The sequence below is a fragment of the Hetaerina americana genome, unplaced genomic scaffold, assembly GCF_022747635.1.
Source record: "Hetaerina americana unplaced genomic scaffold, ioHetAmer1.1.p SCAF_3, whole genome shotgun sequence".
Classification (NCBI taxonomy): Eukaryota; Metazoa; Arthropoda; class Insecta; order Odonata; family Calopterygidae; genus Hetaerina; species Hetaerina americana.
Window position 1 is genome coordinate 45223565 of NW_027286874.1, and position 22275 is coordinate 45245839.

Sequence of the window (22275 nt, forward strand, 5' to 3'; positions counted from 1 at the left end):
GAATACGAAGCTTTCTTGTCGAAATAATGAGAAAGCTTCGCAAGAGCCGGCAAAATTATCGGATCACATTTTGACAGAGAGTATCATTGTACCATTAACGTGCAAATTTAATTGCAGGTGTCCACAGTTTTAAATTGCAACTTGATTTTTAGCGAGTTTATTAGTGTGTGCATGCCTGCTAGAAACATTCATGGCACAGTTGTACCAAAACTGATTACAAGGTGTAGACAAAGTTCTGGTGGAAATATGTGCACAAAACAGGTACCATCATGAATCACTTTTGGTGCTCACAGAGAAGTGAGGTACCATCATCATCGTCTGTGAGCAGCAAATTAACTTCATATGTACACCTACTTTACTTATACTGGAATGAGCACAGTATAATTATCAATATTTTTGTGCAAGCTACATAACTTAAAAGTGGCGGCAAGTGCGGCTCAAGAGGGAGTGTGTGTTACCTATGCTATCAAACAACTAATGTGCTCACCTATGCTACACCTGTGAGACAAGAGCGAAGAGGGAGTTCATAAGAGGATGAAATATGTAAATAGTAAAATGATGACAGTGCAAAAACATATATTCTATCGAACAACATTTCTGAATAAAGATAATAATACCTTAGAACAATTAGAAAAAATCTTAAAGGAATAGATAAGAACAACATTGCATATTTCACATAACACCATATCAAGCTCGGCCATTTTCATGCGAGTACTGCATGTGCTTACGTGTTCTAGTGGGGAAGGGAAAGTTATGATAGAGGAAATCAAATTGCATCTTGTGTGATTCTTTACTATGACCTTCTCTAACATGTAACTGCCCTTTGTGTTTATACAACTTGAACATATTTGAAGATATTTGGTATATCGGTATCAGGACACAGGAGAGGTGGAGAAGGCCGAATCGAGCAGATCGCAAGTGCAAAAATATTTCCTTGACCAGGACTTGAACACTGGATCTTTTGACTTGCCGGGACGATACTCTATACTTACATAATCAAGGATTTATTCTGAAGTGTTCACTAGACAAGTCTCGGTAAAGGGAGAGTAAACCATAAAGCCATAAACATAAAGTGAGAATTTCTTCGACCACAGTATAAAGCACATAGCATGGAGTTTATTCTGGGAATCAACTCATTCACCTAACCACTGCAAACAACATCCACTTCCCATAATCCTGAATTACATCTTGCACCTTTTTAGCATCATTCTAAATTGCATAAATGGCTTCATTAGCATACTTGAAATTTAAATTCTTTTAAACCTTCTCATGTGACAAAACTATATATCCCATTAACCTTTTTGGTGTTGGCGATGAAAGATAAGAAACACTTTTTATCCATAAAATGGATACACCCAGAAATAACTGAAAAACAATAATGAATGCACATACAAATAAGAAACAATGGTTGAAAAAACTATAAGCAGAAAATCAAATCAATTGGTAAGTGAAAATTAGTCATTGACAATGACTGAGATTTCTAAAGTTAACTTGACTTACCTAGAGGCAATGTCATTTCCTGTGCAGTCATACCCTGTCTCTGCCACACTTCTGCCGGAATCCACCGTGAACGACCAGTAGAAATGGTAGTTATTCCAGTACCAGCTCGACCTTTCTCCATGTGTGATAATTCTGCTTGCATTGGCCTAACACTTGCAACTGGCTTAGGAACACTTGTCCCATCTGATCGAATAGCCCTATAGATAAAAAACAAATCACCGTTTAGCAATATTTATGCATTCATCAGAACACTTTATTTCCCCGAGATAAGACTTAAAAAAATATATTTAAATTAATACTATTTTTTGTATAGGCTGATTTCTCTTAATTTTACATTTGCAACTTTCTGTTTTGGATTGTGAAAATAACACTGGCATTTTATTATCACAATCACTCATACTTAAAAAAACCACAGCACACATAAGGACCAAATTTATCTAAGTTGTCAGGGCTTAGATGACATACTGCCAATAAAAAATGAAATACATGAATTCCATGATTATGAAAATTAAGTAGTCATATCATATAAAAAAATGATACTAATGACTGCAAAAATATACAACAGTATACTTCAATGCTAACTGCACCGTGTAATTTTAATTATGATAGCCTAAAATTTAGTGCTGTAACAATTCATAGGACAGCTTATCATCTATCAGGTTCTTATCACCCTCTTCTTAGAACAGTTCATCGTCAATCTCGCAATAGAGTGAGCAAAAATTTTTATTATGCATACACCTGGTTTTACTGAGCAATCAAAGATTTTCACAGCCAAGGTTGACACTGCCATTTCAAACTGAAAGGTATTGACAGGCTGGAGAAAAATTTAGCCAATGTTTTCAGGCACATTTCATTCCTTACTCAAAATCATTTAAATGGCTAGGGATGGAGCGTAATACTTGATAAGGGTAATATTCAGAATAGATGCTGGATGAACTTAATAATCAACCAAGTAAAATTTTCCAATGCAAATGAGATCTTTCCACATGGGTTTTACTTTATATCAGTTTCAATGTAAGCAGAAATTCCTCATCAATAGGGACTGAATATTACATGTCTATGCCAACCAAGACAAGCAGATAATGATGCTTCTTCAACTTCATTTTATATTCTATGAAACAATCTGCTATTTTTCTGAGAGCTGATTTTCAAGTTCATGGAAGGACTTGTAATAGTGGAATACATAAAATTAGGTGAATTAACATAAAATTTTTACAAGGCAGACCTACACATCAGGTGCTATGTCATATGTAATAATTACATCATTCTTTTTGTATAAGTGACCAAAAATTTTGACATAAATTTTTGTAACAGTCATACAAACAAGAGTGTTTTGAAGGCATCAAGTACATACACAATTAGGCGCACATATTCATTCAAGTCATAATAAGCTTTGGCTATACTTTTGCTCATATACTGGAAGTTATACAAGACCATATGTGAAAAATAAATTATTTATAATGACAAAATCAACATGATGCCACTTTTGTTAGGCAAATGTAAGTACTACATAGTTAAGAATAAGGCATGGGATAATTTTTTCAATGGCAAACAAAAAGACTTAACACATTTAAAAATGGTCACAAACACTGGAAGATGACCTGAAATCTAAGAATTACCACTTTTTTCCTCTTTCATATTAACTTGTATTTTAGAGCCTAATGCTTATACACTGCTCACATATATCTAAAAAACATGGCTAACATACCTGATCTGCAGTCCAGAGGATGGGTTATTCCCAGGTCCACCTTGGGAGTTGGGATAATATGTTCCATACATAGGTCGATTGTAGTTGATTGAAGCTTGCTTTTCTAATTCATAACTTCGCTTGGCTAAGCGCTTTTCCGCTTGTGAAAGTTTTTTGTCTTTCCGATCAATTAGAAGAGATTCATGTTGAAATGGTTCCTAGTTAGACAAATATGAATATTATAAATTAATTATTCAATTTTAAAATTTCATCATGAACTAATCTTAGATGATGATGCATTGACATATGCTCATATGAGCACTTGTACACATTTTATTTGATTTAAACACAAAATAAAAAATTATTTACCTTGGAGAGCCTACTACTATGTTTATCCAACATTTTCTTCAGAACCACATCAACATATTTGTCTTTATCTTTACTAAAATCTTTAACATCAGAGTCTCCCTCATCATCCCATAACAAGTTGCTCACCTAAGGACATAATGAAAAATATTAATTCCTGACAAGAATAAATATCAATGGGAAGTGATACACTGACAAATGTCAATAAAATTGACCATGGGTTATTTATAACCGTAACAGTCCTTAAGGAGTTGGTTTAATTGAAAGATCTAAAGTAAGATAGGACAAAAATTAACTCAAGAGTACAGTTCTCTTTTTAACAGTGAAAAATTCTGAGATGGAAGGATCTACTGGGTAACATCAGACAGGAAGAGATAAGCATGCACATATTTGCAATGTATCTCAAATGTAGCTAAGAACAACAAATTTTTCTCTTATACCAAACAGGCACACAAAACTGGGGACTGTTGAATCAGGTAAGAAGAAGGAATAATAAAAGCTAGTAAACATTTTACTAGTTAATGTCTCTTATATGATAAACAATTTACTCTTGTTGTACACAGTGTACGCATATAATGTTAAGAAGACTTATTACAACAGCTCTCATCACATAACTGCATACTTATGATTAGCCTGCTGGTATTTTTAGAAAACTCCATGTATCATTTAATTTATGCGATTTTTAAGGTAAACAACAATGCTTTGCAAATTAAATGACAACCAACAAAATGTAAAAAGTTACAGATCACATACAATATTGATACAAGACCAAAAAAGAAACACTCTTGGAACATTCAACACACTTTCATTTTTACCAGAACTACCAAATGCAGAAAGAAAAAATGAATTTCATTGGATTACATTTTGTTCATTAAATCAATCATGAACTCAAAAAGCATCCATTTTCTCCATTATGGTTTGGAGAAAGAGTAAAAGTCACCAAATTACAGAATACAGTCAGGAGATAATTCAAGGGAAAAATAGAAGTTCTGCAAATAGGCTCCAAGAAATACAGTCAACATTTTTAACATTCAAATAATATTTGTAATGTCATACAAAATTCTCACAATATATTGAACTGAACATGTCAGACTTAAAAAGTTCGTTGATTATTTATACATATGTTCATGAAATTAAACGGTTGCCTAAATGCATGGTTCTTCAGGCTAAAACTTTATTCCAGACATCCTACAATAAAATATTCCACAAACAATTTTACCTCTTTAATGGAAAGATGGGCATCAGGATTAAGCTCATCAACCACTCGGTCAGCCATTCCTTGCTTATTTATCTGACGATCATAGATCTTCTTCTCTAAGCAGTTATCCATGACTAACCTATATACAAAACATGGCTTTTTCTGGCCATACCTAAAAAAAAAATAATAATACCCATGAAATTTTATATACATATATGGATAGGACAATCAATAAAATGAAACTGAATCATTACCCTGGGGACTCACAGAGCCCCATAAGCTAGTGATGCATACCTATATACACGGCAAACTGCCTGAGTGTCATGACAAGGATTCCAAGATGCATCAAACACCACAACACGATTGGCGCCCACCAGATTAATGCCCAAGGAACCAGCCCTAGTGGACACCAGGAACAGGTGGATATTTGGATTTGAGTTGTACTCATTTATTAGCTTCTCCCGCTCAAGAGCAGTCGTGCTTCCATCCAATCCTGGCAAAAGAAATGAAAGATTACTTAGGACACTTTATTAAGAGTTCTACTGAAACGTAAAAACCATTTATGCCTGAAAATACTTTTTTCTTCCAACTCAACTATGACTGAAGAAACAACTAAAGATCAAGAAAAACAAATGGAAACAGAACACTCACTGTAGTAGTTCCAATTGCGAGCCCACTTCTCTCGCTTTCCTGGTAAATTACTCCGCTGAAGGAAATCTTCTATGAGATTTAATGTAAAAAGTGACTGACTGAACACAAGCATCCTGTCCCCAAGAGCCATGGACTCTTCCAGAATACAAAAGAAAACTTCCATTTTAGCAGAATTTTCTATTGAGCCAGGAATGTATCCCTTAAGTAATTCAGTGGCCTGGAAAAATATCAAGGTAAACTTTTTGATTAAAATTTGGAATCCTGAACAAATGATTCTGCATGCTGGTAATGATATATCACTTACCCAATCATATGGAATGCTTGGTTCATCTTTCATTCCTAGAGCCCTGACCATTCCTTCAGTTTTCACCTCTGTCTTAATGGAGTCAGCAGTGGTGCCTGCACCATTGGCGACTGTTACTTTGGTACCAGGTGCACCAGGAGTCGAAGGCTCAGTCTTGGGAGATGGAACACTAGAGGAAGGGCCATCGCCAGGAGATGCCGTGTTTGTAGAGGAAGGAATGGTACTCCCGACATCTGCTACAGGTGCACGCAAAGGGGCTCCATTGCTTCCATCAGATCCTCCTCCAGGATTCGAGTTGCCAGGCGAAGAGGCATTGTCAGGGTGTTGCTGTTGGATGGAGAACTATTATTTAGTTTTAATATTGCATTATTGAAAGTATGATGCTAGCAGCAAGCTCATATGGAACATGCCAAACCTATCCCATTCAAAAACAACAATCTTCAACCTAACATCAGGTTTGATGGATGGATGATGGATTATTCTTAGGTGGTTAGGTTTGAGTTCAACTAATACTATACCCTTCAGAAAGTGAAATTCATATACTTAGGGTTATGGGAACAGTTCAGTTCCCTCTACCTCCAAAACTTTTCCAGGAATTGTTTCAAGGAAAATCTCATTGGAGCGCCCAGAGGAATCACCTCGGTTTGGACCTTAGACCCTCTGATACCACATTTTCTACCCTAAATATGACTATCCTTAAGAAAAAAACTATATTAGTATATTAATCTATGCATTAATATGCATTGTGAAAAGAGTAGTAAAGTAAACTCATTGATACAAAATGTCACTCTATTTTTTTTAAAAGTTCAACAAACTCTGTTTGGAAAGTGTCATCCGTCTACGTTTTTGCTTTATTAGGAGAGGAGTTGACATACAAATTTACAATTCTCAAATGGATTTTGGTTAGTATTAAACCTCAGATGAAGAATTTTATTAATTCACATTACTCGATTTTTTCCACAACACATGCACTGCAAAAGATTCAAATGACTAATTAAATGAAGAATACAATGTATCTTTCCGCTGTCCTTGGAAGTGGACAGTGGAAAGATACATTGTATTCTTCATTTAATTAACATGAATTACCACTAAGTTGAGGCGGGAACAACTGAATATTCAAATGACTGCCTACAGAGAGAGAGAACTAATGAATGGAATGGCTTGTAATTTCACACGGCTACTATAAAAGTTGTGCTAACATGAAAGAAAAAAAAGCATACAAGTAGTGATGCCATCTATGGGCAAGGGCAGAAACTTTTCCGACCACCCTTTTAAATTAATCAGAGAATCATAACCATAAAAAAAACATATTTCCGGCAATAAATGATCATGAAGACTTTCTGTATTTAATCTTTATTTATATACTATCAAGAGATTTTGTTAAGTACCTAGTTATCATGCACAGAAGAGAATTCCAAATTATGAAAAATGTGAAACAAAATTTTGGTGATACAGCAGCACCAAAAAAAATCTTGATAAGCCATAAAATAATGGATAAGCTCTTTTTAAGCATAAGAAAACTATTTATTACACATATAATGTGTTACCTTAATATGTTAACTTGAAAAATTTCTTTTCTTAATTTTAAAATGATGTAAAAAAAACTAATATGAAGGAATATACACTTATTCAGGACATATTCAATCCAGTATTAATGAACATGGTTATTATGAAAAAATGTATAAGAAAGAAAAATGTTGCAGTGCATAAAATACACACCATCCCACTTTCTCAGACAGACAGTCTTACAGCAACTTTTTTTTCAAACACAGTTTTCACAACCCTGTTATGAAAGCACCAATGATAAGGGAATTATTGAGATGAAAATCCATCAAAAATGCATTAAAATTCCTGCCATTTTTTTGAACCCTTAAAATTATTCAACTTCCCAATCTAGTAGCTGCACAGAATTAAACGATATACGTACATGAGAGGATGAAAGATCCCCTCCTGGAGCAGCCCTGGGTGAAGCAACCGTCGATGATGGCTCACAAGGGGTGGGGGGCGCTGTGCCTGGAGTTGGTGGAGGTCCTGGTGTGGGAACTGCTGAGTCTGCAGCTGCTGGTGTCGGAACACTGGAAGTTGGTTCACAACCTCCCATTGGTGATGAGGAGTTGTCACATGATGACTGTGCAGGTCCATGCTGCTCACCATCCCCTGAGTCGCACGTCGTTGTCGATGGTGCTGCTGGGTCCACGGAAGGAGGGCCCATGCTGCCAGGATTGTTATCCCCAGGTCCTTGCCCTGGTGGACCCATTCTCCTCGCATTACTCCCATAAGGATCCATTGTCTCAGATGAAGCTTCGGGAGGCCTCCCATATGGATCACTTTGCATCGCACCACCACCAACATACCCCTGTTGCTGCTGTTGTCCCCCTCCTTGGGTCCCCGTGGAGCCCAAGCCCCCTCCATAGCCCCCACTGTTCCCACTCGCCGTAACATCCATGCCACCGCTTTGATCATAACCAGACATTGTCCCTGCTGCACTGTCACCATACATCCTCTCCCCACTACCACTTGCATTTCCAGGCATGCCAACATAGCCAGAATCATTTGACATTTGTGACGCAGGAGGCATTTCACTTATGTCCGTACAATAAGACTGATTGCTGTGATTGGAATAGTATGATGGTGGCCCGCCACTCGGAGTGGGGCAATATGGCGAAGCTCCTGGGTCCCCATAGCCTCCAGGTGTTGCATATCCCGAGGAAGTACCACTTCCTGCCCCTGTACTACTACCACCACCTCCACTCCCACCGTTTGAGTTCTGCTGCTGCCAGTAAGGACTTTGACCACTATTATTTGAACAGTAGGAGTTGGGGGTGCTGCTTGGAGCACCACCATTTGAATAATATGATGAAGTTCCATCCCCATAAGGAGACGGGTCACTAGAATTTGGATAATAGCCTCCTTGATTGGATGCAGAAGGATCTGGACACTGATAAGGAGACTGGCTAAAACCACCAGAGGAAGAATTTGGTCCAGGAGCTGGAGTACTCCCATAACCACTTTGGGTTCCATAGGGGCTGTGAGAATATGTTGACTGGCTCCCATTTCCATATGAACTTGTACCTTGACTCCCATTTTGACAATATGGATCAGAACTATAGCAGGAATTCATATCACCATAATGATTATATGGATTTTGGGAGTACATGGGAGGAGGTGGGGGAGGCTGGTGGTGAGAATGATGGTTGTGATGGGATTGGAGATGTTGATGGTGATGGGGGCCATTCATTGTCCCACTCATGTGATGTGGGGGAGGAGGGTGTTGGTGGTGGGATGGGGGTGCCAAGTTATCGTGGTGGTGAGGATGGTGGTGAGAGTATGGATGAAGGTGATGATTCCCAGGTGCACTATGGGCTGGATAATGAGGGTCGATTGGAGTGGTTGGGTATACTGATGCAGCTGGCTTCCCAGGGCCATGATGCGGGTCCTTCTTGCCCCTACCTCTCCCCTTAGGGGCTGTAGCTGCTGATGCAGCAGCTGCTGACCCCTCTGGAGCATCTTCAAGATCCAAGTCACAGTCCTCACCACTCTTCTTTTTCAAAAAATAATATAGCACATCGGGATGGTTCCAAATCTGTGAAAATTAAATTTCAATTTAGGTATCATTTGAAAATATTCTGGTGAAATAAATTATGTTTAACTGCAAAATGGGTGTTAGAAGAATAATAAGACCTAAAGCAGATAACATTTTTCTGAACTACCAATATTAACATTTTAAAGCGATCCAAACAGAAGGAAAATGCAAAAAGATGAAAAATGCTTCAAATGTACAGTTGAATTGCAGTGATATAAAAAATAAAACAAATGTTGGTGAATGAATTTTGTATTCACTGTTGTGCACACAAAAGAAAAATCTATACAAGGTTAATCTAAGATCTTTCAGAAGGATAAAATTTTAGTAGAAAAAATGTATCTTTCAAGAGAATTCAATGCATCAAGAATCATTTTTCCTCACCTTACAGCAAACAGCAAATGCTTTGAGAGGATTTGGCACAGCTTTTGTGCGAACAACTTCATTCATGAAAGTGTCATAGAGCTGTCGTTGAAACTTAGTCATTCGCAGCAGAAGGACATACTCCTCTTTCTGTGGAAGTGAAACTTGCAAAACAGAGTGGCTCCGCCTTTAATAAAAAGTTACAAAATCCATAAAATTTTGAAAAAATAAGAAAAGGTGATAAAATTTTCACGTCCATCTCCATGAATGAAATACTAAACTAGACAAACAACCTTCAAAAAAAAGGAACAATGACTATTTGGTAAATCCAATTAAAATTCATTAATAAAAATTATGGTGACCATTAACAAGCAAGATTTTTCCACAAGTAGCTAACAAAAAATTTCAGAAATAGTATGACAGTAAACAGCTTTAGGGGCATGCCTATGGCAATGTTAATATATTTTCTCAAAAAAAATAACATGATGATAAGTAAGTTTATGATAGATAAAAATTAAATAAGATTTCTCACCTTTGTACAAATCCTTCTAAAAGAGAATGGAGTACATGCGCTCTGTACCTCATAAGCCGTATATCCTGAGGTGTACTGTCTATGCACTGGCCATTTTGAATGGGCCGCTCAAACATATTACAGAATTCGGTCTTGGTCCCAAGATAATTGGGTCGAACAAAGTCCACCATACACCAGTATTCTAGCAAGTTGTTTTGCAGAGGATAGCCAGTTAAAACTACACGTCGCTTACTACGAATGTTTTTGAGAGCTTGTGAGATAGATGCATGACTGTTTTTAATACGATGACCTTCATCACATATCACTAAATCTGGACCAGGGCGCACCAATGCAGCGTGCATAGCTAAAGAACACAAATTAAGTTAACATTAAATGAAAGAAACAAGGTATCATAAAAAAGTACCATTGTACATAGATTATTATTAATGGCAAAGATATTGTTATTATTAACATTAATTCATCCAAAGTATTACATTTTACTTCGCATAATTACTTCACATCTTTTAGAAAATACAAAAACTATTTCATCAGTAACAGTTTACCATCAAGGAGAGCTTTGTTGCGATCATCCTCTTCTATATCAATGACTTCTGATGGGCGCTTCCGTTTTTTCTTTTTGGGGTGAGATCTCCGAAGACTCAGCTGCCTATACAGTTCATAGCCAATGAGCAGAACTCCACCATCCTTATTCCAGTCCTTAATAACCTGCAGGGACAAAATTTATTCATATGTACTCGATAAATAAAGCACAATCGCTTTTAGGTAGGAAGTAAAAACAATTAGTCCGTGATGACAAAGTATACACAAATAAGGAGTTCCAAAATATCTTTGTTCTCTTTTACCACTCCAAATTATACACTAAAACATTTTACACAGTTTTAATTGCCTACCATGATCCATGCTTATAAGCAGCTAATGCCATGGATATTCAAAAATGCCACATGGTTGAGATATCTGTACCACAATTAACACCCTAGCTTAAAATCAGCAGGAAAGATTTATTGAGTGTTAATGTTTGAGTTATCATTTGCATTGTATGTCAGTGCTAGCATAACAAGTTTCCTCTGTAGAAATAGATAATCCTTTAAGGGTAACGACATAAAGCATCAGTGCTCTGGAAAGAGATCTGTCCTCTCTGTTGTTTTTCCTGTGTAGTTAGCTGTAAAGACTGAAAACATTGCGATTCGATCACTGATTAAATACTTTGTAAAGCAAGGTGTGAAAGCTAAGAAAATTCATGTCAACTCTCAGAACACTCTGGGGGACTCTGCTCCTTCATATTCAACTGTTGCCAAGGGGAAAAACGATTTCAAGTTTGGTCGGGACAGCTTAGATGATGATCCGCAAAGTAGTTGGCTCTTATGTGCTACTACCCCACAAATTATAGCAAAAGTGCATGAAATGGTCATGGAGGGTCGCCGACTGAAATCGCAAGAAATCGCTGAAGCTGTACAGATGTCATTTGCATGGGTATATCACATTTTAACAGTGGAATTGGATATGAGAAAATTATCAGCTAGATGAGTATCACGTATTTTGACGAAGGATCAAAAATGCATCAGAATAGAAATTTCCAAACCATGTTTAACCCATGAGCAACCACCAAAGATTTTCTGCACCGGTTGGCGACCCAGATGAAACCCAGAGAAAGATCAGTAGTTAAAGCTATGGAAACATGTTACTTCACCACCATCACAGAAGGCAAATGCAATGCGGTCGGTGGGGAAGGTGATGGCTTCAGTTTTATGAGATGCAAAAAGGATTCTGCTCATAGATTATCTTCCTGCAGGTCAAGCAATTATGGAACAATACTACGCTAACCTCTGCGACCAACTGCAGCAAAATATACACAAAAAGAAACCAGGTTTGGAAAGGCAGGAAGTCCTCTATCATCAAGACAATACACGCCCACACACAAGTGTCATTGGCATGGCAAAAACACATGACCTAATATACGAATTGTTGCCACTCCCACCTCATAGGCCTGATTTGGCTCCATCAGATTGCCATCTCTTCCCCAGGCTAAAATTTTTCTCTGTGGACAGAGATTCTCCTAACAAAGAACTAACAGCTGAAGTAGAAAGGTATTTTGCAGGCCTGAAGGATTCTAATTTTCGAGATGGGATCAAGACATTGGAACATCACTGGACCAAATGCATTAGTGTACAAGGACACTACATTGAAAAATAAAAAAGTTTCACTGAGGAAGGTCATTTATTTCTATTCCATTAGGAAAAGTTTTCTAATAACCTTGTATTTCCAATCTTTAGGGCTTAAATTTGCAGAAAACGTTATTTCCACTGTAATTTGATATTTTACAAAAAAATTTTATAATTTTTACTGCATTAACTTAGTACTTTTCCAAACAGATTTAATTACACAAACAAAAAATTTCCATCTTCTTTCCCTTGAGAAAGATGGTTGTGCCACTGAAAATTTTGAATGTGTGTTTCATTTGTGTGGTTCTCTGTGTTTGTGTTATTTTTTGACCTTGTAACACAACGCAATGGAGAGTTCGCTTGAACAGCAATACGCACCCCACCACACTTCCTTTACCGTTACCAAATTCCTTGGCATGCTTACCTTTGAACGGGCTCCCAGGGATTTATGGGAATCATTGAGTACATGTAATGGAAAGTTCCTTGGGCGAACTTCCCCATGAGATGCTAGTGGAGTCGCATATGGATCACTAGGAAGCCATATGTTGAACTCTGCCACCCAGTTCTGAAGTGTGTTGATTGGCATAATACAAAGAACTGTCCTTGCATTTGTGTGCCGAAGGAATACATCACAAAATGAAACCACCTAAAAAAAACAAAACAACAATTTTTATTTAGAATGGTTACAGCATAAGTAGAGAATTTAAGGCATTTTTTAGAACAAGAAAATGTGATATTACCTGCAATGTTTTTCCTAAACCCATTGAATGGGCCAATATGCAACCAAAACCTGTAGATGTACTGAACCTATCTAAAGACTCAACAACATTGTCAAACAAAAATCTAACACCACCAATCTGCAAGAAAGAAAAACATGAGTTTAAATCATTATCCAAATAATTAAATGTTAATTTGTCTCATTTGAGATTTTAATAACATGAGTGAAATAAACTATGAATGTGTGGCGATTGGAAATTGAAAAAGTTCATAAAACTTTAAAAGCTTGCTCCATAAATATAATTAGACATGCAAATACCAATTATAAATTACTGCACAATTAATACCTGAAACATTCACTTTCAAACATGTGGTTTCAATATTTACCAATGCATAATAGATGAAAAATATTACACACTACTGGCATGACATTTAAATTAGATAGAAATTATCAACAAAAAACTTCTACATACAGTGTGTTTTCACATCATTAATTCAAAGAAGAATAACTTCAAGCAGGCACGACCTGGGCTTGTTCTTTAACTTCTATAAGATAGTCATTATGGAATCTGTTTTCAGTTTCCCAGCATCACTTACACAGAGGATAATATATATTTTTAATAACAATGGTGGACTCTGTTTATGCACATTTAATGTCATATGCCAAAAATAATTTATAGTTGTTCATTTATATTATTAATTATTTATCACTGAAATTTCTTTTTTAAGGTGTACAAATAAATGAGGCCTGATTTATCATCCACTTGAGTTGCAGATGCGTTATTAAGAAGTGCCCTAAAACTACCAATGCATATTTTATAATCTTCCTAAAGGTGGCCTCTCTAATGCATCACATTTAAAGGCCTAGAGGTTTTACAATGTGAGGAAACAAGAGTATTCAGGAAGTGTGATGCAAAACATACAGAATGTTTCATGATAAACAAGAAAGACTCCAAAACATAAATTACCTTATCAATTGGGAACAATGCCGATATAAAAAGTTCACTACTAAGGTAATACTGAAAGAAAGTTTAGAGGTTTGAATTGACAGGTTTGAGGAATCAGGAAATGCGAGAAGTATTGTTTCAATAGGTAACTGCATTACCGCATAGATGTATCAATACATACATGAGTCAGAGATTTATCACTGTAGAACATGGATTGTATGCATACAATGGATGAACTATGGTTCAATGTGAAATAATTCTGTCCTATGAACTAATTTATTATGGTTGAAAAATTTTTTGAGCATGAGAATTAGATTTTATAACACTGATACTTAATGATCCCTGCCAAATACGTTGCATTTATATTCTATAAAAAATCAGTTTCCAATCTTCAGTAAAGCAAACTACAGATTAGAGAAAAGTTTTCTTTAACGATGTGGGAATATTTGTGATAGTTATTGTACTTGATTACTGACTTGATGTTAATTTGGGTGATGTATCTAAAAACCTCCAACTAAGTACATGCCAAGTAAACTTCTGGATACTAGAAGACAATTAAAAAAACCACAGTTGTCACATGGAAGGGAACTGGCCTACATCCATTGAATGTATGAATTTAATAAACCATAGAGCTTGTCACATGCATGCATATAACTGCTATAACAATAAAGTTTTAATGACTTTCATTACTCATTGCCTTTATTCCTTTCACTGAAAATTTTCATTAATTCATTTCAGGATTTGTGACTTTAATCTAGACTACATTGAGAATCAAATGAAAGAACAATGACAATCAAAATTTCAATACCTGATGAGGTTTGATGACTCTCCCAATCTGCGGGGCTAGGAACACATCTGGCTCATTTGGGGGATGTCCCACATTCACAAGCACCCGCCCTTGATCGTCAGGGATGTTATACAGGTCATTAGTGTGCATTCCAGAGTTTGATGGATCCTCCTCCACCTCTGACTCCTCTCCTGCTGATGGCTCCGACAGAAGAATGCAGTCATCATCCTCACTGCTGCTACTGCTGATCGTCACTACGTCTTCAAGAAGGGTGCCACAAAGGGGCGCATATGCACAGTGAGGCAGGATGTAATTTACCCAGGGCAGGTTTTTTTTTAAGGGGGCAAGGACAAGAGACAAAAAAGAGAAGAAAAAAAAACAAAGGCATTCGTGAAGCAAATAAAATTGCAAATAAAATAATAAAAAATAAAATACCAAAATTTTGAAATAATCGCTCAGCAAATATTTACTGGAAACATAAAATGATATTTTAAGAACATTGTCCCACTTTGGCAAACAGGCCATCAAGTCTTGAAAATAATTGAAATGCTAAATATGTCTACTGAAAGTAAATAGAATACCAAATGAAAATACACAATTGTAAACTGAAATAAACCACTTAACATTCCAAATAAATATTTACAGCTTGCAACAAATTAAAAAAAGATTAAAACTTAAATGAACAACTTGGAGGGATCCAAAGTAGAAATATGGGAATAGAGAAGTGGATGTGTACAACAAAAATTATGGTGAGTTGGAATATTTAGGGCAAAGTAGCCTACTTCCAACAAGGCAAATGGCAAAACTTATGGTTATTCTTAATTCTTTAAAATTTTAAATGAATTTGTGAGGTCAAAATCATCCATTAAGTGCTTCAAAGAATAACTTTTACCAAATTCATTCTTTCACTCATTAACTTAGTAGGGCAAGTTCAGAGATTTTGTTTCAGACTTTTTGAAGGGTATCCCCAAAATTGGTGCACTTAATACAGGGTATAATAATTATTACTTTGAAATGATTTAGAAATTCAAGAAATATATCCTTAAGTAAGAGAGTTTTTCCAAAACAGGCCAAAAATGCTCATTTGAAGGTACTTTTATCTTTACCAATTGCAAATTTCCCTTTCCAACCAAACCTTTCCTAGCAAGCAATATCTCCCCAAAATATTTCACTCCCAATATCAATACATACAAAGAGTAATCCTCGTTGGGGCCAGTTATGAATAAAGTAGCTTAGAACAAGCCTCACCCTTTTTATGCTTTGACTTGACAAGGGTTGCTCCAGCTGGCAATGATGCCCCTGAGGGAACCCCATGGACAGCCATATCCGAATCACTCTCTTCTCCATCTCTGTCCTCTTCTGATTCAGAAGCTCCTGTTGAAGCCCTTTCAGTCCTTTCTCGGGCTGCCTGGGCTGCAGCTGCCCTTGCCTTAGCAAAGGCCGCAGATGCAGAAAGCGGTGGGGTGGCTACAAGCGTCCTTGTCACTGATTGCCTCCCTTTAAGGTGTTGTACAACTTGTAAATTGATTTTTCAGAATAGATTGTTCAAAGTTGCCTCTCAAAAGTTATTATGTACACAGTGAGATAGAAGGATGATTCATATTCAGGGGCATATTTATCATTCATTTATAAGGTTCAAGGACATCATATGCCTCAGGAAAGAGTTAAATCTAAACTCTGACTGAAGCGGAATGGCTACATGTCACCAGAATGTACTGTGCATATTATTTTGTAGTCCATATTACATCTTACACCAGCAAGAGTGTAAGGGTCTTCATTCAATTCCCATCTCTAAAGTCATTTATTAGAAGTCATAAGTCAAGTCAAAAGCAAAATTATTTCCTGGTAGAATTAATTTATCCAGTATGTGGAGATACTCTTTTGCAGTTTACTACGTAGGACTTGGTTTTTTGACACTATGATTAGTACAGCTTATTGCTGGCCATGGTTTCATAGCTACCATTAAGATTTTTTCCATTTGTTACTAACCACACAGTGGCAACTTTGGATAAAATTTTCATCAAAACAATTTCAACAATTTAAATCTATAGTTAAGTCACAAAAGATAAATGCTCAAGTGAAGCTGAACCATTTAGGTGACTTAAGGTTGAGATCCAAAATCAAGTAGGGGGATTCAGGCAAAAAGCTCTTCATACTAAACCTTGCTAACAGCTGGTTTTAAAAGATAAAAATAAATATCTAAATCTCAAACCGATTGACCACAAAACAGCTAACAAAAAAGCATTACCTTATATAAGAGAATGTAATATCCCTTAAATCATTTATTGGCATTCTACTGTTTAAGGTAGGTAGGTTTTGGGTGGACACACTGAACGTCACCACATCTCTTATCTTTGTCTAATAAGGCACACTCTAATACACAAAGCTACATCAAACTGTTCTTCAAATCTGCACACTTTCCACCTCCCTTCATTCCACCCAATTTTATATTATCCAGAAGAAAATTTTAGATTACGTCATTTCTAAATTTTGTTGTGTTTCATTAAAACACTTAGCTACAAGATGCCAATGCAACAGACAATTTTTTAAGCTAACAACTTTTGTCATATTACAAGGCAAACTAACATCAAATTATCCTGAAAAATTGAGTTACTCAAATTTCCAATGCTTGTAAAATCATTTTCAAACATATAAATTGGAGTGAAAACACAATTTTCTCCTAAACCCAGCATTTACATGAAAGTGGATCCAAGAAAATTTTGTCAACAGAGATGACAAATTTCAGCACACAAAAGTATATCTTGCCCACGCATTACTTTCATTTTTGCATGGATGGTTCTAGAATTGAATAAATAGTCAGAGATGAAGACCAAGAAGTTCATTGAGTCCCTAATTATGGCGGCCCAATGCCGAAAAAATTACCTTAGGCTAAAATTTATGGCACTTCCTTTACTAAATAAGTTAGTTTAAATTCAAATATAACTTACCGGCTATTGAAGGTCTTCCAGATCCAGAATTTTTTAGTGTAAGAAGTTCTATAACTTTTTTATTTCCAGTTTGACCAGATTTAGCTGCTTGTGCTAGTTTCACTAAAACAGTTGAAGGGATTCGAACCTAAAAAAATAATTTCCATGCATTATTCACAACTACTATTACAGTAACAGCTACAGATAATATAATAATTAGTTATAAATTAGGCAAGAAAATGAATAACTATGTCAATCCTGTTCATTGGTTTAGGCAAAAGTTTAATGAACATGAGCACCATGAAAAACATATAGATGTCCATGCAGAATTTTTTTGTGATGCATGTAGATGTATAGTGAATTATAAGATGAAAGCTATAAATTAACTTATTGGCACACCAATAATGAAAGAATGAGTGAAGTTATATGGGTCTACAAGAGGTAATGGGAGATGCATGGAATGAAAATTTTAGAAGGCATAATGTGAATAATTGTGCTTATAGTAAGAATGGGTAAACTCTCATACCATTCTTCTTAGAAAATTATTAACAAAAACGGAAAAGTTAATGCTAAAAAATAATTATGATTACTCCCTTCCCTTAAATCTTTCCTCAGCAAATGGATTAGCTTCGATTCAAATTAAAAACAAACCCTAAAATCATGCAAGGAATTGTAAATTTTGATAAATTAATACATAATAAATTATCCATTACAGATAATTTGAGATTTTATAATAGTGGTTATTAATTAATTCAACAATAAATAAAGCTAATTAAAAATATTCTGAAAATTCACTATATTCCAAGCAGTTTAAACAAATTGTAAAATCAAGTCACACAAATACACCTAGGACTATCAACTGAGGGAAAGGGATGATGTCATGCACACAATTCCACCTCACATCAGTAGATAAAATTTTTTGAGCTACTATGTGGAAATATTATCCATGTCTATAGATTGTTATCATTTAAAAATCAGACACAGCAATATATTGCTTCTTCATACGACAAATGAGCTTGTGTTAGGCATCAAAAATACTGGCAAAACATTTTTTAAAGGTGAAAATACCATTCATTCCATCCCTTACGCATAAATAATTCAGGGATGCCCATGAGGGAGGGGGTTATGCACTCCCTGTAATGATAAATAATGCTGAAAATTAGCCATAAAATTTAACAATTACATTCATTATGATCACAGGAATTAGATAATGAACTTATTGGAGTTTTTTAAAATAGTTACTGACATCAAATACAGAATATGATGAGATTGTAAGTTGGAATGAGGATATTGATGAGTTGATAAGGATGACAAAAGACATAGATAATATGATTATAATGGGAGATTTTGATAATGTTGTTGGATCTCGTCATGATATTAAAAACACAAATAAATTTGGTCTAGAACATCAATGATAGAGGAGTGAACTTGATTTATGCAAACAACGCAACATGGTCATCATAAATACATTGTTTAAAGTACTGTCAAGAAGATGGTACACTTGGGAAGCAACAGGAAAAATTAAAAGGTATCAGATTGATTACATCATCATTATGTATTGGTTAATGAATCAAATAAAATCCAGCCACAGTTACCCAGGTCCAGATGTTAATAGTGATTATAAATTAGCTATGGCAAAGTGCAACCTTAAGCTCAGGAAAATTCGAAGAGAAATTAAGAATAAATGGCGACTGGGAAAATTGAAGTAGGAAGAAATAAGGAGGGAGTTCGAAGAGAAGTCAAATGTAATAGCTGACAAATGGGAAAAAGAGTAAATTGGAATAAAATTAAACAGGGTATAGTAGAAGTGGCAGATAAAGTCCAAGGTAGGAAGAAACTTAAAGCTCAGAAACCTTTGATGACAGAAGAAATTTGAAACCTAGTTGAGAGGAGAAATTAGCAAAGAGCAAAGATGGATATGGAAGAATTCAAGAGGGTAAAGACTAAAATAACAGACAAATATATAGAAGAAAAGGAGAGGTGGAAAAAACTATGGGTGTAGGATATATGTAGAAAAATATATCCAAGCAGGAAAACAAGATCTGGTCTATCGGCAAATCAAAGCTCTACATCATCTACCAATATAAGGTCAACAGAGATTAATAACAATGAGGGAAGGTTGTTATTAAGTAGATAATGAACAAGTGAGTGAACAATGGAATGAATACATGGAGGAGCTATACCATGGCGAAGGTAAAAGCTAGAAGTGGAAATAATATTCGTCCCCCTATCACACAGAGGGAATTTGTGCATGCCCTTCAAAAGTTCAATGCTGGAAAATCAATGGGTGTGGATAATGTACTGGCTAAGATATTAAAAAAACCTTGGAAATAAAATGAAAGAAAGACTCTATAATAGTGCATGAATGTCATGAAAATGGAGAGGTACCTTAAAACTTTGTTACAACTATTATGATACCAAAAACAGGGAAGACAACTGAATGCATGAATTAGAGAACAATTGCTACTCTGTCACATGCTTCCAAGGTTCTTTTACAAACAGTAGGGAGCAGAATCAAAAAGAAAATGGAGGAAAATGTTGGAGAAGATCAATTTGGCTTCCATGAAGGTAAAGGAACGACAGAAGCTGTCCTGGCACTGTGCCTGATCCTAGATATTAGGCTATAATTGAACAGGAAAGTTTTCTTTACCTTCATTGATTTGGAAAAATCTTTTGATACTGTAGATTTGAATCTTATATTGGAAACCATGAGGAGAAAAGGATTCAACTACAAAGACAGCAAGCTTATATTTCAGCTCTACCAGACCCAAAGATTAGAAAAGGAGTAAGACAAGGACATCCACTTTTGCCATATCTATTTAACTTATTGAAGAGGCTATAGAGATAAAGGATAAGACAAATGGCATAGAAATAAATGGATGATACAATGAATTAGATTTGCAGATGATATTGTGACCCTGGCAGAATCGGCCAAAGATATGAATAGAATGCTCAAATCTCTCTCCACAGCTTTGAAAAAATGGAAACTGAAAATAAAAGTGAAGAAAACCAAAGCTATGATAGTTTCTAGGAATAGGGCAGAATTCCCTGTAAATTTAATGATGTGGGAATCAAGGACGAGCCAAGTAGAAGAGTTCTGCTACCTAGGGAGTGTAATTACAAGGGTCAACAGATGCACCTCTGCGGTGAAAAGAAGGATAGCTTTGGCAAAGAAGGCATATAACAACAAAAAGAATCTTTTAGGAAACAAACACACAAAATTGGAACGTAGAAAATCCTTTGTAAAAACGTTTATTTGGAGTACACCATTATTTTGATGCGAAACTTGGACATTAGGAAAGAGGGAGAAGGCTCGGTTGGAAGCAATGGAAAAGCAGACTCGGAGAAGGATAACAAGAACCAGATGGTCAGGCAAAAAAAGCAACAGATAAGTATTGAGAGAAATTATAGAGGAAAGGAATGTAATAAAAGTGATGGAGAAAAGGAAAAATTAAATTTGTTGGGCATGTTCTGAGGCATAACAACTTCCTTGGAAAATATAATGGAGGTGGAAATAATAGAAGAATAAGGAAGGCCAAGAGAGAAATGTATAGATGATATAAAAATTGCTATAGTAGTGGCAACGTATAAGGAACTGAAAAGAGCGGCAATAGAGAGAGACCAACGGATGCAATAACAAGGCTCCACCTTTAGAAGATGATGATGGAATTTCTCTCTCTTTAAAAATGATATTTCCATCATTACATATGTCTTTTGCCAATTTTTTTTACCACCAAATTACCAAATTTTCATTTCTTACTTTCATGGGAAAAGTAAGGGAATGAAATACTTGAATATAGAAACCAAAAAAAGTAATTATTTGGGCTTAAATATACCCAAATACAGCCAAAGATGTCACATTGATGTAAAAACCGAGACTAACCATCTAACTGATGCCAAGCCAAGCATGTACCAGATTGAAAAAACAGAAAACATACCACCCTCGGTACAGTGACTGCAAATCTGAAGAATCGTTGAATAAGTGTGGGCAATTAGCCACTAGTGATTTCTAGGCAATATTCACTCTGGCATTGGAAGTCAAATACACATTCCTGCAATTCACTCCCTCGTACATTCATAAACTTTTCTTTGTCTCTTAATGTTGCTCTTATCAATAATTATTGAAATAATTTTTTCTAATCCAGCTCAACTTTCTGGGATGGGGTTCCTGAGAGTACTCCAATGCCCACTGATTACATCAATATTTCAGATATTTTAAAAAATACATTAGACTGATACCATACACATTGAATACTGAATTTGATCTGAAGTCATCACCTTCTTGCTTGTACACCATCGGATGGCAAGATATTTCAAGTAAACTATCTTTCTCTTTAAACTTGTGCTGATGCATGAAAAAAACTATGCCCTAACCAATACTTTAGTTGACATTTTAATTTTTACAGCAAAAATCAAATAATTTTTATTGAATCATGATTCAAAATTTGAAAACTGTATGCACTAAGATTTTACAGTGATTGGATATTATCAATGAAATGGAAAAGAAGCCTCACCACAGTTGAACTTTCCATTTTAAATCATCCTCATTCAGTTTCC

General features: G+C 35.7%; 1 protein-coding gene across 1 annotated transcript in view; it reads right to left on the minus strand.

Moving 5' to 3' along the window:
• The window catches only part of LOC139690019 (uncharacterized), a 290228-nt gene that overhangs the window by 11683 nt on the left and 256270 nt on the right, over positions 1–22275 (minus strand). Inside the window, exons 5-20 of the mRNA XM_071587198.1 lie at positions 17740–17866; positions 16040–16306; positions 14813–15051; positions 13081–13197; positions 12765–12986; positions 10724–10886; positions 10182–10524; positions 9671–9836; positions 7634–9289; positions 5707–6033; positions 5403–5619; positions 5046–5244; positions 4773–4923; positions 3557–3682; positions 3209–3405; positions 1501–1697 (exon numbers count right to left, since the gene is read on the minus strand). Coding sequence (XP_071443299.1) covers positions 1501–1697; positions 3209–3405; positions 3557–3682; positions 4773–4923; positions 5046–5244; positions 5403–5619; positions 5707–6033; positions 7634–9289; positions 9671–9836; positions 10182–10524; positions 10724–10886; positions 12765–12986; positions 13081–13197; positions 14813–15051; positions 16040–16306; positions 17740–17866 — 4714 coding nt within the window. The remainder of the gene's footprint in view (positions 1–1500; positions 1698–3208; positions 3406–3556; positions 3683–4772; positions 4924–5045; positions 5245–5402; positions 5620–5706; positions 6034–7633; positions 9290–9670; positions 9837–10181; positions 10525–10723; positions 10887–12764; positions 12987–13080; positions 13198–14812; positions 15052–16039; positions 16307–17739; positions 17867–22275) is intronic.